The 17715-nt window shown below is 44.6% G+C and overlaps 1 protein-coding gene across 1 annotated transcript in view; it reads right to left on the reverse strand.

Moving 5' to 3' along the window:
* Nucleotides 1-17715, reverse strand: part of LOC133125831 (ephrin type-A receptor 3-like) — a 149368-nt gene that overhangs the window by 21098 nt on the left and 110555 nt on the right. Inside the window, exons 9-11 of the mRNA XM_061237500.1 lie at nt 9609-9676; nt 8165-8290; nt 5849-6034 (exon numbers count right to left, since the gene is read on the reverse strand). Coding sequence (XP_061093484.1) covers nt 5849-6034; nt 8165-8290; nt 9609-9676 — 380 coding nt within the window. The remainder of the gene's footprint in view (nt 1-5848; nt 6035-8164; nt 8291-9608; nt 9677-17715) is intronic.

Raw genomic sequence — 17715 nt, forward strand, 5'->3', positions numbered from 1 at the left:
CCCATTTCCTTGTGAATGTGGGTTCAGCCTCCTTTAAACTGTGGAAAAGTTGGAATTGCTGAATGTAGGCTGCATCAAGCTTGCCTTCTAGAAGCTTCCATACTGCTAGTGCTGTACTGAGCTAGCCTACATGCGGGTAACAATCAGAAATGCTGAGGCGAGAGCAACTTCAGCATGCGGCAGCCATTTTGTGGAGCGCAGGGTGGCAGGGGTGACGGAACAGCCAGGGTCATGCTGACGGTCAGCGGGTCAGCGGTCAGAGTGCGGTAATGAGAAAAATGGGGGTCATTACGGCTGTGGTAGAGGGGGCGTTGAACCACAAGGGAAAACAGAAGGAGGAGGCGTATAGCTGGCTTTTATATGGAGCGAAGTGGGGTAGAACACGACGTTCTGCTCTGCGACTCGAGAGGTCTTTTTCCCTCCGTCAGGAACGTAAAATTCCCAGTGGTAATGAGGCTGGAATCAATGTGTCAATCTCTCTCCTGTGTCCTCACTTCCACCAAAGAGAGAGAAAGCAAAGCAGAGAGAAAGAGAATCAGACGGAGAGAGGCAGACAGGGAGAGATGAGAGTGAGAGAAAGAGAGAGAGAGAGCGAGAGAGAGAGACAGAGATTTATACAGGTGTGCCAAGAGCAGGGACAGATGGGGGGGGGGGGGGGTTGTGGGGAGTGTGGGAGGGTGGAATTTAACAGCTAAATTTTACACTGAGTATTATGTCTCGAGTCCAGGACTCCTAAATAAAGACTGTGACAGTTGTGATGAATTGGCCTCATTTTCCCCAATCTGAAGTCACTAATGTTGGGAAGTGTACGCGAGACGGGGGAGGGGGGGTGGTTCAATAATCGAGAGAGAGAAAGATGAGAGAGGCACAAAACCAAGAGGCACAAGAAAACTAAGTCACCGTGCTCCTAGAACTGAGACCGAGGCACACCCCCAAATTAAATCACCATACCTCTCTGTGATAAATGCCCCACTGCAAACATCTCCCACCACTCTCCCTCCTCCTCCAAAAAAAAAAATCCAATACAATTCTGCTCTCATCCCGTGGACTAATGCGGTTGTCACTACGGCCTTGGAGAGGGAGTACTGTAGTACCGCCTAATCGACGACGCGGATTGGCCCGAGTCCGCGCGTGCCCCGCTCCCAGTGCGTTCGGGCGGGCTCACGAGCAGGTTTTCAGAAGGGTTGTTAGGTAGGAAAGGTCATTGCAGTGCCGCCTGTCATCTGTAATCACCTCTCCTATGCGCCACCGCCCACCTGCGACACTCAACCGACTCAGTCATCCCCGTCTGCTGGATCCTCTAACCCAGGGGTGTCAAACTCCAGTCCTGGAGGGCTGCAGTGTCTGCTGGTTTTTGGTGTGCATCAGCACGAGAGATGAATTTCAAAGTCTTTCATTGGCTAAGGTGTGTGGAGTCTTTCAGAGTCCACACATCTTGTTCTCCAGGGTTGGAGTTCGACACCCCTGCTCTAACCCCTGCCTCTGTAGTCTCAAACGCGGGCACACATACACACATACGCACGAAAGCACGCACGCAGGCTCTCACACACACCCAGTCCTACCGTACTGACAGGGTAAAAGGATGCCACAAATTACAATTTAATAACCAGGAAATAAATCTCATTTCTGAAGAAAACGCGGCAAAGGCCGCTTGATAAGTTGATTATGTAAAATATTCATGAGCTATTTATCCAGGCCCCCAGGTTATTCGAGTGATAGATTCCCAAAACCAATATGCTCTATGCTATAATCAACCCATTCAGCATTGGTAGTGGGCAGAATGATTAAAACGGCCCTTTGAATAAAAAAGGAGGCCACTGTACCGTCGGCCGATTGCCTTTCAGCGACTCCAGCTTTAACACTAAAACCTATTATCACATGTTGCAGGCAAAAAAAAAGAATTCATAAAAAAAAGAATAAATAAGAAAAATTGATTCAGGAAGGTATGACAAAATTGCCCCCGGAAGCACTTTAATATAATACAAACACAATTTTTGGACAAAATTATCAGCAAGCATCTGCAATTGATTGTGTTCTGAAATAATTCATTTTTGCCTCAGTTTCAATTCATTTAAATGATAGAATTGTGAAGGATATGAAGGATATTGCTTGGCTTTATTGACAATGGACATGATATCATATTACCGTGACGTTATAATATCAATGATAGAGAGTCTGGAAAGTTCTTCACTCGCTAAAATGGATGCAAGCAGTATTAATGGGCAAGTGACAATACTCTCTCTAGCATGATCTTACAGCTCATTCTGTTCACGGTGTTTTTCGGCAGTCACTGGCAGGTGATATTTCTGTCACCATGTCAGATAAATATTGGTTAATTATTCTGTCAGCAGTTTAGTCGGCACAAATCACAGTATCTGACTTGATTATTACATAAAATAATTTTCTATAGACCATATGCCCCCCATATTAAGCATAAACTGAGAAATCATTACAGTATTTAATTCCTTTCATTTTAAAATGTTGCATAAATAATATTCATATTCCTCGATTCATTAAATTAGACAGAAACTTATGTCTTTAATTATGTCGTATTTCTTTTACCAACTGTTTAAAACAGTGAGCATTACAAAGTTGGAGACAGGAAACGCTTCTTTGTGAGAGTCAAGCTCATGTCATTCGAAGGCTTACAACAAAGCGAAAAACGATTTTATCTAAAACCTTTATGCGACTTTCAATGTGTTTGGGACTAAATCATTTGCCCTGAGCTGTTTAAGGGGAAAAGCTGCATCAGTCACAACAGTACTGACATCACCTTTATAAAGTCGGACAAACTTTCTATGCTTTCACTACCCCATCTCCATTGTTGCTGACAGGAAGAAAGCCAAATTACAGACTTCTAGGCACGGCTGCATCACAGAGAAAAGAAGCAGGCAGAGACGGTTGATAAGTGTTATTGTTATCGAAGATTAGATAATCAGATAATATGCCAGTTAGCAACACAAAAGGAAGATAAGAGAGATGATGACAGCTATGTATTTTTTAGATATGCGTTGTGATAAAGAATAAAAGACTATTCTCAGCTCATTCTTTTAGCCGTGTGGAAATTTGCATGACAAAAAGCACCAATCACAGGAGTTCCTGGTTTCTTTTCTATTCTTCAAATCACAGAATAATATTTGAGGCTCTTGTGCCATGTGCCTTTACCACCCATTTTGTATGCAGACATAGGCACACACACACACACACACACACAGTTTCTGTCACAGGCTTTGTGTCCTAGAAAATGGGTGATATTTACAGCTGGGCCCCAATGCAAGACCTAATCTACCCTGACCCCTTCAGTCTCTGAAAAAAAAACAGGCTGTGATCTGTGAAATTACTGTGCCTCTCCTGCAATTACATCTGATCAAACCCTCCCCCCGACACACTCACACTCACACACACACACTCACTCACGCACACACACACACACACAAGCATACACACACATACACGCACACACACACGCACGCACACACACACACACGCACGCACACACAGACATGCACACGCACACACAGACACATGCATGCACACACACACACACTCACACACGCACACACGCACATAGACACAATATCATTATGCTGTTTATTGAGATTTAACTTTTAATGTTAAAAAAATAAACACACACACATGAACATGCACACCAAACACACACACACACACACACACACACACATGCGCACACACACACCATACTTGCACAGACAAATGCACATACACACACATGCACACACACCACACACACCCACACACACATACACACACACACACACACACACACACATAGCAGCACTATCCCTTATGGTCAGCCTCTATCCAGGGCCCTGAGTATGGATCAGTAACTCATGGTCAGCCCCTCTGTCCACGGATCACTGATCAGGGCTGTTGGGTTCTGCTCTGATAGCCAATGAGCCTCTCTTCTGAGACCGCATTACACACCAAAGAGCCACTTCTGCATTTTGTTTCTAATGGTGTCCGTGTGTACATTTGAAAATTTGAATTCATCTTTCATAATGAATACAATTAAACCACATATTTGCATAGAGTACATACCACTTTTGTGGGAAGAGAATTTAATAATGGAGCCAGGAAATTATGCAACAATTTGCTCTCTTGATATGAAGCAAACCCATTCTGTTCTCTGGTAGGTGAGAGTAATATAAACTGTTTAAACAAAAGTGAACAAAAGGCCAGAATTAGCATTTCACATTAGAGAGGAGGAAAGAGAAATGTTGAGGGAACAAATGTTTTGTTAATATGCGCGATGCTGAATATTCATGAATCTAAACACACATCCAATTAACTGTTTGAATTATTAATATTCATAGACCTATAAATATGCATGGGCCTTTTGTTGGATAGGTGCTACACTAATCAGACTGTCACTTTGCTTATTATTCTTCGCGTTTAATAGACAAGGGTATCATGTCTCTTAAAGAGAGGCTGTTGCATGTTTTCCTTTTGAAGTGCCCTTTTAAGGAGAGGCTGTGCTGGACAAAGTTCACCTGCTTCCCATGTTGCTTGTTTGTGGGAAGAACCCATTCTGAAAGAGAACATTGTATCGTATTGTATTGTATTGAAGAACTTTGTATTGAAGAACATATGTAACTTTGTATTGAAGAACATATGTATCTAAGTCAGACAGCTGGTGTCCAAATCTGACATACATACTTAAAACACTTCCACTCTGTTGGTATTTCAGTAGAATGAGTAAGATTTATGCACGGTGAAGTTTATAATCTGACACCAAGCAAATATGTCCACGAGTTACTTTCATAAATATGAAATTATGAATATGTGTGTAACGATGCACAAAGAAAGACCAAACATGGATAAGGGCACAGGAGGACCAGGTGTAGCGCACTTTAGCGAAGGGGCTAAGGCTAGATCAGGTACTCATAGCTCATAATCGAGGCCGCGCAGTCACGGTAGGATTAATTTGGCTCTGTTCGCGCTCCCTAATCATTTGTATTAAACACCACTCAGTGTATAAACACAGACAAGCTCAAACAAGCAGGTAAACAAACAACAGACGTCGTCAACACTGGCGCCCGTGTTGCCGCGACGCCCTTTATCAGATGGTAGCTCCTGTCTGATCCTGAATTAACAAGAGACAGCTAATTCAAAACAAGAGAACAGGGACAAATGTGCATGTTAATAAGCTCTGTTTTGGCAATAGGTGCTAGCGCCTGAGGAAACGCTGACTGGTCACCGGTGTCTATTCGGCGGACATTTTGATTAAGGTGTGGCATGGGTGGAGAGACTTGATTTTAGGGAATCATTGAGGGAGCTTACTGGGGTTTATATGAAGCGTACTTCATTGGTGCCATTTCACAGATTATTGATGGACAATATGTATGTTTCTGTACACCTCAGCTTTCATTCAGTTTTTGAGTTTTCACTGCATCAGTAAATTGAACCAGATCCACATGTAGCCCACACAGGACCATTTCATCACACTGCATCGACGCTATATATTGCGTGTGTTGTGTATGTGTAAATGGTTGGCATTTATATAGCGCCTTTATCCAAAGTGCTGTACAATTGATGCTTCTCATTCACCCATTCATACACAAACTCACACACCAACGGCGATTGGCTGCCATGCAAGGCACCGACCAGCTCATCAGGAGCATTTGGGGTTAGGTGTCTTGTTCAGGGACACTTCAACACACCCTGGGTGGGGGATCGAAACGGCAACCCTCCGAATGCCAGACGACTGCTCTTACTGCCTGAGCCATGTCGCCCCACATGTGTCTGTGTGCGTGCATTTGTGGGAGGGGGTCTTCTTGTAAACACACAGGACAGGAAGTAGACGAGGGGAGGTAGGTGGGCCACTCACATCTGGTGACCACTCCCTCCAGGTGGATGATGTTGGGGTGGTCGAACTGGCCCATGATGCTGGCCTCGCTCAGGAAGTCCCGTCTCTGCTGCTCCGAGTAGCCCGCCTTCAGGCTCTTGATGGCCACGTAGATCTCCCGCTTGCTGGGCAGCTTCAGTCGCCCGCTGCACACCTCCCCGAACTCGCCTGTGTGCGAGAGGAGTGCTCAACTTCTTTCACGTAAGGTCAACTAGCTACTAGCCGTTTCAACATAGCTTCAGCTGGTCAAACCATGTGAAGCTGGGAGCTGGTCTAAACTGCCAACCAGCTAAACCATGTACAGCTGGGAGCTGGTCTGAACTGGTCAACCATCTACTGCAAAACCTAGCTTGAGCTGTTTTTTCAGCAGGGAACCCTGTGATTCCATAGAACTATTCACACGTATGATAGAACCATAAATAACTAATAAAAGGCTTCCTCTATAGAGACAATCCTAAGAAAATCTTTTTTCTGAGAGTGTAATTCCACTCCAGATACAGTGAGCTTGTGAAACACTATGGGGGGAAGGACCTGGGATGGAAACTATTCTGCCTTACTCTTACCCTTACTCTGGTTGCACTTTGTGCTACCCACATTACATTTTTTAAGCATTTGCTAATCAGGCCTAATGTTAACATCATCTTGCTCTCCACCAAGGTGTATCAGCGCAGTGCTTTGACAACTGCTACAGCCCTGCATATGTCCAGTGTCTACAAAGAACATGTATTCACCACAGGGCAGATTGCTTAAGACTGCTCTCCACATTATATTGGCCATTGTGGATATTAAACCTAGTGGCAACAGACTTACAGGTTTTTCACTTTTATAAAACATCCTTCATTTTCAACTTGCTGTCATATTCTTGTAAGGTATATTGTATCACTCCACAAGTCCAAAAGCTGTGTTAGCACAGAGTATTCAATGTATTCAATGTATGGCGATAAATTGATGGATCCTTCATTAGAGTGTACAGTCTATAGAATGCACACTGTATATTGGGGAACTTGTGAACCTCAATAACCTGGGCCTAATAGCTCTGTATTTGTGTGAAATGTAATTAAACACTTTTTACAAGAGCAATTACACAGCAATAATAATCAGTAGCCACAATACAATAGCATTACATGTTACCAATCTTTCCAAGCTTTCTAGTTTTGTAGGGTCATCCATGAACAATTCGGAAGAACTTTTTAAAAAGTAGGATCAGCAGGGGAAACTCTAGACTGTGCTTCTGCAGTGAGCAGTAAACAAAAAGGAGATTCTGTTGAGGGCAACCAATCAATCTGATTTAATGTAGCATGCTCTATAAAGGAAGTAAACAGAGATGGAAAAAGAGCACTCATTCAATGACACGATTCTACCTTCCAGCTACACTGGTTTTGAAGACAGCGCGATTTCCTGACCGTTGCCTGAAATTATTACGACGCGGGCCAAATATGGAGGCGCAAAATATGTAATGCGCGATAAAATATTAAAGCAAGCGGCGACCTGCCAATGCATTCCCCCTGCTATTCTCCGTTCCTCTCTTAAAGCTCCCTGGACTGCATGACTTACTGCAGTGCAGCTGGTAGCGAATCCACGCCAGTTATATTTGGGAACAGAATGCAGCAGAACAGACCAGAGTGCCTTTGTTTTCTTAGACGCACTACAGGGCGGCCTGTAGCGTAGTGGTTAAGGTGAATGACTGGGACACACAAGGTCGGTGGTTCTAATCCCGGTGTAGCCACAATAAGATCTGCACAGCCGTTGGGCCCTTGAGCAAGGCCCTTAACCCTGCATTGCTCCAGGGGAGGATTGTCTCCTGCTTAGTTTAATCAACTGTATGTCGCTCTGGATAAGAGCGTCTTCCAAATAATGTAATGTAATCTCGCATCGCAAGACAAAATGATGCAACCTGCGAACGTGCTGTGCTTGTTGTGTGTTGTGTCACACAGGTATGAGGGCTTCTGCTTCGCTCTGGTGATTTTTAACACCGGAAGTCCTGGATCGGAAGTTCACCAGTTGAAGAGCAGATTCGTTGACACATTGAGAGAGACATTCGCAGTGTTAGACTCTTGCAGTGTTAGAAAGCCTTACACTGGACCACAGCCTTGCGTCTAAACAGCTGACAGGCGCAATCCATTTCTATATACTTATAGATTTTGATATTGCGCATGTGTGTTTATGTGCATTTGTGTGTGTGATAATCTATGAGTTTCTCTTCTATTGATGAGATTACCCATTTTATAACAAAGGTAATTGTAATTGTGTTCTGGTCGGTTTGCGTTAATAGTCACGTGACACGGGGGGTCCACTCACCTGCGCCTATCACTCGCTCGATACGGATGCTGGAGACATCGATCTCCTTGGCGAAATCTCGGATGGCTTGATTGGGGTCCTCGTACGTGTGAGGGTGAATGTATGTCCTGCTACCCGGGAGGTTGACTGGAGGAGGGAGAAGTCGATGAAGAGAGAGAGAGGGAGAGAGAGGATAATGACACTCTTTAGCAATGTTTTTCTCGTTCATTAGCGTGCCGTCTATTAACTCCATAAACGTTCAGTAACATTTTCAGCGTCATTAAGCATCATCTCGGACAGGTAGATGAGTGCTCTGCTTCGCAGAGAACCTGCGTTTGGCGATGAGAGCACCGATTGTGAGCGTTATTGCTACCTGCGGTTCACATTAGAGCAAAACTGCGCCTCCCCAGCTGACAGGAAATGCAATGGGAACATTGGGAAACATTTCGATGAAATTGGAATTTCGCTGTGGAATAAGTGTAATCGTGAGATTTCACACACACTCTTTTGTTGTTCTAAACACATTCTATTAAAGTCACAGAAAAATTTGCCAGGCATGTGACATACAAAATGTATGACAATTATCACTTAATCTGAATGACTATACTGAAATTACAGCTTTGTTTCACATTTGCAACATTCCTGTGAAACATAACATGGACCATGCACAATTTAAATATTTTTTTGAATAATAAAACTGAATCATTTAATTCCTGCACTGTTCTGTGTGACTTAAATATATTATTATAAACAATAAAATATGATTTAACGTGTTTCTTAATGCATGGACAGATTAATTTGTTCAGATGAAGTGCAAGCAGTTAAATTCAGCTGGGTAGTCAGCTGCTGCCTGTAAGACACGATTCCCTGACTGATGGTGCGTCTTTTATGACATGGAAAGAACCATCCCTAGCTTGCCATCAACTCGCAGTTCACCCATTGTATCCTTCTAGCACTTTCTTTGATTAACAGCTTTCAGTTTCCTGTAATCGACACACATAGGCTATATCTTTCAGGACATTAAATTTAATTATTGAAATTTCGGAGAACGCACGCAAGATTTAATCTTTTGCTAGCAGTTGTCATGTTACATTACATTATTGGCATTTGGCAGACGTGACATCTGCACATAACATGCCATGGTCTTCAGACAGCATTTTTAAAAATCTATGTTTTAATGAGGTTCACACGTATACAGGTTTAATTATTGGCTTTTAACACATAAAATGATTGGGAGCAACAATATGATAGCTTCATTAATCAACACAACCAACCATTCGTATATATTTTTCTAATTAATATTGGAGTGCTTTGATTTTGCATTCAAAGTTACAAACATCACAGAAACCAAATTCTGAATGAATTTGGAGGCCTAAATGACTCCCATTAAAATGTCTGCATCTCTGAGGTTCTACTGCATTATACACCGTGTATGCATATGAGAGAGAAGAGTGGTGCCCCCTACCTCTTCCATGCTGAAACTGCATCTTCTCCTCGTCAGGGTCCTGCTTGGCTTTTATGTACCCACAGTGTCTGAAACACAGATACAGTTTTGTGTCACATAACCATCACTCAACAGTGTACACACAGACACAAACACACACAATTGCATACCTGTATGTAGGTAGTATAAACACACAGGCTCGCACACGCACACAAAGACACACACACACACAGAAGCCACCTGCACGCATGGGGGAATATAATGTCCATTTTTGCTATTGTGTGCATGTGACATCTGCACAAATTAAGGGGAAGGCAGCTGAGGACTACACAAACATCAATATTTCTGTGTATTGATCTCAGTGACATCTATTCTCAGTCTTTACCCTGCTGCTCCATGGGCCAGTGAACCATGTCCTTTGGTGTTGTAGCCTCAGGGTGAGAGACCGGCTTCTCCTTTCACAACAAAACTAATTGCATTTCAGGGGCTCCCAGATTTTACATTAAACATACAGCCTCTGCCGATTCGTGAAGCCTAACTCAATCCGGCTGAAAAACCATAAAAATAAAGGAAGAGCCCTTTTTTTCCCCTTTTCACATTTTGATCTATTCTTTCCTTTCATCCATACGGTAGTTACTCTTGCCATTTTCCAAGGTGTAAATCACCAATAGTCACCAGAACTCTTCAAAGACCTCAACACAAGTGAATTACAGTTTCAAATATAAGTCACATATAAGTGATGTATGAGTATTATAACGTGGTGGAAACACGCCACCTTTTACGACACCTGTTCTTTCGCCTTTGAAAAGATATCGGAGGATAAAGATTGCAGAATCGGAGGGATCTTCAAACCTCACATTATTCAACTATTTTGTAGTACATGTGTATACAGCATAACCTTATTTTCAGATGTTGGATTTGTCACCCTGGCTCCACAAGTATCCTCCACTGCCAGAACCTGCAGGTTCTTTCTGTATAATATACGCCGTATCCGTCATCTCCTGACTGAGAAAGCCACCCAGCTCCTAGTTCAGGCGCTCGTCATTTCCCGCCTGGATTACTGCAACTCCCTCCTAGCCAGTCTCCCAGCATGTGCCATCAAGCCCCTCCAGCTGGTCCAGAATGCTGCAGCCCGCCTGATCACCAGTCAGCCCAGGTCGGCTCATGTCACTCCGCTTCTCATTGGCCTCCACTGGCTTCCTATTGCCGCACGCATCCGTTTCAAGGCCCTAGTGTTGGCATTTCAGGCTGCTAAGGGGACTGCCCCACCTTACATACAATCCCTGATCACTCCCTACTCCCCAGCTAGACCACTCCGGTCTGCCAGCTCTGGTCGCCTTACGGTTCCCTCTCTACGTGCACCTGGCGGTCGAGCTGCACGTTCACGCCTGTTTTCCGTTCTGGTTCCTCAGTGGTGGAATGACTTGCCTACCACTGTCAGAACAGCAGAATCCCTCCCCCTATTTCGACGCAGACTCAAAACCCACCTTTTCAAACTCTACCTTAGCCCTCCCTCCTGATTTCCCCTGCCCCTCCTTTCTGATATCCCTATCCTTGTCTAACCCCCCCCCCCCAAAAAAAAAAAAAAAAAAAAAAAAAAATGCACTTCTGATGACAACTTTGTTTAGAACAGCATTTCCTGTGTATTTTGCTAGTTTCTGGATGTGATGCTCTGACTTATGGTAGAATCTATGCACTTGTAAAAAAAATGTAAAAAATGTAAATGTAAATGAGTGAATGAAAAATTAAGTTTAAAAAATTCAGAAGTCCTGGAAAGGAAGTTCACATCACCCATACTGAGCTGATTCTCAGCACAGGAACTGACTGTGAAATTGCAACTCTTCAGAGACCTCCCTGCAAACCCAATGTGCTGAATTTGTAATTTTTTTAAATTAATCATTGTTAAGTTACAACTCACAACTTATTCAAGATGGGTTTTCAGGGTTCAGGGTTGATATTACATTACATTACATTATTGGCATTTGGCAGACGCTCTTATCCAGAGCGACATACAGTTGATTAGACAAAGCAGGAGACAATCCTCCCCTGGAGCAATGCAGGGTTAAGGGCCTTGCTCAAGGGCCCAACGGCTGTGCGGATCTTATCGTGGCTAAACTGGGGATCGAACCACCAACCCTGTGGGTCCCAGTCATGTACCTAAACCACTACACTACAGGCCACCCTGTTACTACTAACAAAGATTAATTAATATAGAGTGATATTCATATAAAGAGTGAACCAACCATTTTCATCATCATGTTATTGAAATTCACATGACAACAAGCTTGGAAGGGCAATTTTTTTTTAGCAGTATTCAAAATTCAACATATATTGTTTCCACAAGGACACTGAGTTTCTGGGGCAAGCAGTAAAATTAACAAGTAAAAGAAGAACAAACACAGATTAACATTTATATTCGTTTTACATCTGGTAAATTCTGATTAAATTTTCAAGGAACCCAAAAGCACATAAGGGGGCAGTATATTATAATGGTTTGAGAATAGGCTTGTAACGTGGGGATAGTGTGGGAGTCAATTTAGTGGTGGGTACCCTTCAGCAAGGTACTTCACATGAATCACTTCAGTAAAAACATCCCGTCGTATAAAAGGAATGTGTATAGTGAGCACTTTATTAGGTATTTATTACACTTTTTTTTTAGACTTATTGGTCTTCTGCTGCTGTAGCCTATCCACTTAGAGGTTTGACACGTTGCATTCTCAGAGATGCTCTTCTGCATGCCACTGTTGTAATGTGTGGCTTTTTTGTGTTACTGTCACCTTCCTGTCTACCTAATAAAGTGTTCAGTGAGCATACAGTTAAATGCAAATGTACTGGGACAGTCATGTAAAATTAGTTTTTCCTTGTACTGACATACGGTACTTGCATTTGAAATCAAACAATGACTACGAGGCAATATTCAGAATGTACATTTATTTGATGGCTTGTTTAACACATATTGAACAACAACAATGCTATTCAATAAGTCAAGTCCCGTTATTTAAAATCAGCATAATTAATAGGGCAAAGCAAGTTTGACAGAATTCATGACGTGAGAGGTCAATATATCATTGCATACCCCCTTACATCTGATGACTGAATTGAGTCTGCAACTCATGGACAACAGTAGATTCATGATGTGATCCTTTGAGATGCTCTACCCTGGTTTTACCACTGCCTCATTCAGTTGCTGGGTGTTTGCTGGGGTTTCTGACTTTTAAGTTTCCCTTTGAGCACATAAAAACATGCTCAATGGGGGTTTAGGCCACGTTAAGCACTTCCAGATTTACTTTCTGATAAGGTCCTCCATTGAGTTTGCTGTGTGTTTTCGGTCATTGTCTTGCTGCATGGTAGATTGCTGATTGATGCCAGGTGATCAGCAGTTTCAACCCACCCTGTCTGGCACCAACAATCATTTCACGGTCAAAGTCACTTGACATAGAATTACCCATTCTGACATTTGATCAGCTGAGCTGAGCCTCTTGAACATGTCTGCATGCTTAAAAAAATGTTTTGATTTCCATCCAATTTCTCTACATATTGGTGGACAATATGTTTCTGTACAATTCAGCTGTGATTTTGTTGCTCCCATTACTGCTTAATGAGTAAAGACCATTGAACCTGTTCCGGATGCAGGTTCCAGATGCTCCACCATATATACATATTTGTGTGTGTGTGCGCATTAAAATGTTTAAAAAAAAAATGGCCGTTCCTCTGGATAATGTATTTTTAACGTAAGGTCCATCCATGTAATGCTGAACAGGCAGTGGGAGTTCATGATTGGCACTTTATTTCACCAAGTGTTTAACAGGACAGTGTATGCAAGTGATGCAGAGCTCTGTGAGGCCTACCCAGTCTGCCTGCTCTGCCTTTCACAAGTATCCCATCCGCACTCTCACCCCCACCCATCTCCACCCCCATCCCCCTCCCCATCCCCAGCTCCCCAGCACCAGAAAATAGTCAGCTCATATCAGATATTGCATTTTAAAATTTAATGTTCACTTAAGAATGGCATGAAGATAGCCAAAACTATATAAAAAATCAATCCCCCCCCCCACCCCATCTCCAGGTACTAATATCCCATATCACCTTTTTTTTCCTCCTCCGACACATTTCGTCTGCAATATTTCGTAATATAAGCCGGAATTATTAATGACCGCTATATGATATGGCAAGTGGGAGTGAAATGTATAACCTCCCCTTTATTATAATGAAGCAACAGTGCAGCAATTTGGATCGTAATTGCTTCTGAAAGACATCAGAGGGTACGACAGTAAAATGCATTTAGCATCTGGCATCGGGCTACATCGACCGTCGAAGGCTCCAGCACGCACCTGCAGTCAAAATGCGGGCCGCCCAAAAGCTCCAGGATCCAGCTCCAAAAGCGTGAGGAGATCCCGCAAATCGAATAATGTGATCCTCATTTTATCTGGCCATTACTAACTACATCTGAACGCTGTGCAAACATTTCTAATTGGCTGAAATAACGAGCCCGGTTTCAATTCTCTGTCGTCGGGGTTCGTGGAGCAAGAATGAGGATTGTGGGGGAGGGGGGTCAGCGGTAAGAGAAGGGATGGTAAGGTTGAGGAGAGGAGGGGGCTAGGCTTATGGAAATATGATATTCATGATTTTTATAATCCTCCTTGTTCGTATCATCTTTTTTTTACACAGCCGAGCAGGCAAAATCATCGGCTTTTAACTTGGCCGGCCAGGGAATTGTACTCATTTACTTGTTTAAGGGGGGGGACGGGGGCAGGGGATCAAACGGCAGACGCTAACACCAGGCTAGGTGTCCCCTGGGTGTTTCTTTGATTGAAGGAGGGCATCTCCCAGGAGAATTGGGGGCCCCACCTGTTTATCCGTGCCTCCTCCCCCTCCGGTCCGCATCCGCAGGCAAGCGTGCGGTCTGTGATGGGCCCCCGCCCCACCCCCCGCCAGGCCTCGAGCATGTCCCATTAAGCAGAACACGTTGCCACGGGGACAGGGACGGGGGGCCGAGGCGGTTGTTAGGCGGGGGGCCGGATGATTAGAGCATGTGGTAATCAGACGGCAAGAATCGCGCCTCCCTCCGACCCCCGCGTTCTCCCAGAGCCCCCCAGGTGCCCCGCGCAAACCCCTCCCCTGCACCTGCTGCCCCTGTGCCGCGCGGCTCCTCGGTGCGCGCTGATAAAACACTTCCCCCCGCTGCCGTGGGGGGGTACGCCAGTCAGCCCACGGGGCTGTGAACACGCCCGTGAAACACGTTCCCCCTTCTCCCTGGGGGTAGGGTCACAGGCTGCTGTCTGTCTGCCTTGCTTTCTCTCTACCAGCAGTGAGCAAGTGGGGGGGGGGGGGGGGTACTCAAAATTTAAATAGCAATTAACCCCATACAAGATTCTACAGTTACACCCGTGGTTAGACATTTTGTGATTAATTTCGAGAAATGGAAAAGTTACTTTGAGGATTCGAGAAACGGTGTGCATACGGGCGCACAAATGCGCACTAATTGCAAAAACCGCCGTCTTTGTGAAAAAAGGCAGCAGCGGGAGGGAGCGCTATGTTTAAAATGCCTTTCCCGCGTCGTGACAGTGACGCGACGGCACTTATACATGATCAAGGGAAAGCTAAAGCGAACCCTGCCGGCTATTCAGGCCGTTGTCAGGCGAAGGCCGTGGCGGAAATCAAACCAAACAGCCTCCGCTCCCCCTCGCATTCTCAAATTCAACGTACAAATTACCCTCCCTCATCCATGATCAAAGCCACAACCGGCATACACCCCCCGCCGCCTCCCCACCCCCTCTTAAACAAATGCGCCGCGTTTGAAAACAAACGTCGTGCGGTACGGCTAACGGCAAAGCAGGGCTTCCGTTTAAAATGTCAGCAAACAGCAACAGCGACAGCGCCTGTTTGAACTATTAAGCCGATACCGGTGAACAAAAGGCACGATCAAAGAGGAAAACCGCGCCTCGTGTACGCCGTTCACCCGACCCATGGAACAGAATGGCCGGACCTTTGTTGCACTTTAGCATTTTATTGCAAAGCATCAAGCCAATCAAACAGTAAAAAACAGTAGCTGTTTCGGTATCAAACAGTATCAAATCAAAGAGTGACTAGAAACTGATGATTGGTCTACTGATTTCTGGGGTTCTTACAGCTCATATTCCCAGGGGCCAATATTATATGCTGGAGTCTGGTGAGATCAGGGCTCGGAATATGGACTAGGTATTTCCTAACAAAGAGAGCCAGGCAACTCTTTCAATATTTTGCTTGCAAAACATGTCCCCGCGTCCACGGTGATTTGAACAGCACTCATTCTGCCGACAAGTACATCTTGACATTTTCGGGAACTAATTCAGGTCAAGCGCCCTTCTCGAGGTTGCGACAGCAGCTCTCCAAGGGACTGGGTCTGTTCCACTGTCTACCCAGCTGAAAAGAACAGCTCAAGCTAGGTTTTGAAACAGCTGGTAGCTGGCTGACCAGTGCAAACCAGCTCCATCCTCAACATGGGTTGACTAGCTCAAGCTATGTTTCGAAGCGGATGGCAGCTCATAATTTCAAGCAAGTCATAGCTGGATTTTATACCAGGGAACGCACCTCGGGGACACTGATCACGGAGGCCGTTTCTTTATTTGAGTCCTCACGTGCTATTATTATTTCATTGAGAAAGCAATAATGAAGACCGGATGAAAAACAGTCCATTCCCGTGAGGGTGCGCGGCTCTGCAGAACTGAGATTAAAGCCGAGCCTCTTGCATCTTTAACACGTTCTTCTCGGCGTCAGTAATGGACTGTTCGGCAGGCCTTCTCTCCCCTCTCTCGATCGATCTTGTACATCCCGCTTCCTGTCACTTCACATCTCCCCTGAGGACCAATCCCAGCTACAGTACCCTCCTCTCCAGGGTTCTCTTTTCAGTTTTCTGAACAATCTGCATATCAATTTCAGTCTTTTTGAATGTGGAGACAGGCCCTCTGCTCCCCTCAGCAGTTCTACTCTCTCCCTCTTCTGCTTTTCTCCATTCCTCTCGTTCTCTTTTTCTCAGGCACCCTCCCCCACCTTTCTTTATTGCACATCTCATTTGCAAACACCTCTCTCTTCTCATCTCCCCGTCTGTATATTTTCCCTTCCTTTCACTCCTCTCTTTCCCTCTCTCTTCTCTCTTCTCTGCTCCGGACCTGTGTCAAATACATAATTGTTTCGGATTCAAATTCATTTCCATGATCGTGCCTGGTGCAACTGAGCCAACCTAGAAGCTCTTTTTGAGTATTCCATAGGTTCCAATACACCAGACAAGCTCAGTAATGCATCGAAAAGTATTTGAATCCAAAACAATTATGTATTAGACCCAGGTCTGCTGTACTCCTTGATTATTCTGCTGCCCTACAAACCCCCCCATATTCTACACACACCTGTCTCAGTTCCCCTTCGTCCCCTCTCCATTTGTCTCCATATCTCTTTTATTCAGTCGTTCCCCCTTCCTCCCTCCCTCCAACACGTCACCCTCACTCCGAGTAAAATCAGCTCTCACTCTTCACGCGGAGAGAGGAAAGTTGGAATGGGAAGGCCGGTTTGTGCTGAAGCAGAGTTTTTCGGGGCTCCACGTTCCCCCTCGTGCGGCCCTTCTCAGCACGCTCCCCCCACGCTCAGACAGCATTAAAATGAGCCGGCCCTTCGGCAACAGGGAGCCGCGCACCGGGCCAGAGAGCTGACTCAGGCTGACTCCCACCATCTTCCCTTAACCTCGACCAGAGGAGCCATCTTCTCCAACACTTTCACCGCTTCTTCTCCTGCGGTTCAGGCTCTGGGCCAGGAGGGGATACAGGGATGGCTTCAAAGGGAACATAAATTTCTCCTCGACAACGTAACGCTATAGCCGTCGTAAAATGATGGACCGCTCCGAAAATCAAGCGCAATACATTTCTGGTTTGCCAAACTTAACATACTTAAACACTTAAAGATATGTTTTTTTTTTATGTGGAAAATATATAGGAAAGAGAAAGGAGCCAGTTTATTTAAGTCAAATATCAAAGGTATGACCTTGGCCATGTGACCACAGAACCTCTCCAACCATTTCCCAAGATAAACTGTGCATTAAATGCTGTTGCTTTACTCTTAAAGTACAGTTTATATGACAGAGGAGTCCTGCCGTTACTGG

Source organism: Conger conger, chromosome 4 (assembly GCF_963514075.1).
Source record: "Conger conger chromosome 4, fConCon1.1, whole genome shotgun sequence".
Lineage (NCBI taxonomy): Eukaryota > Metazoa > Chordata > Actinopteri > Anguilliformes > Congridae > Conger > Conger conger.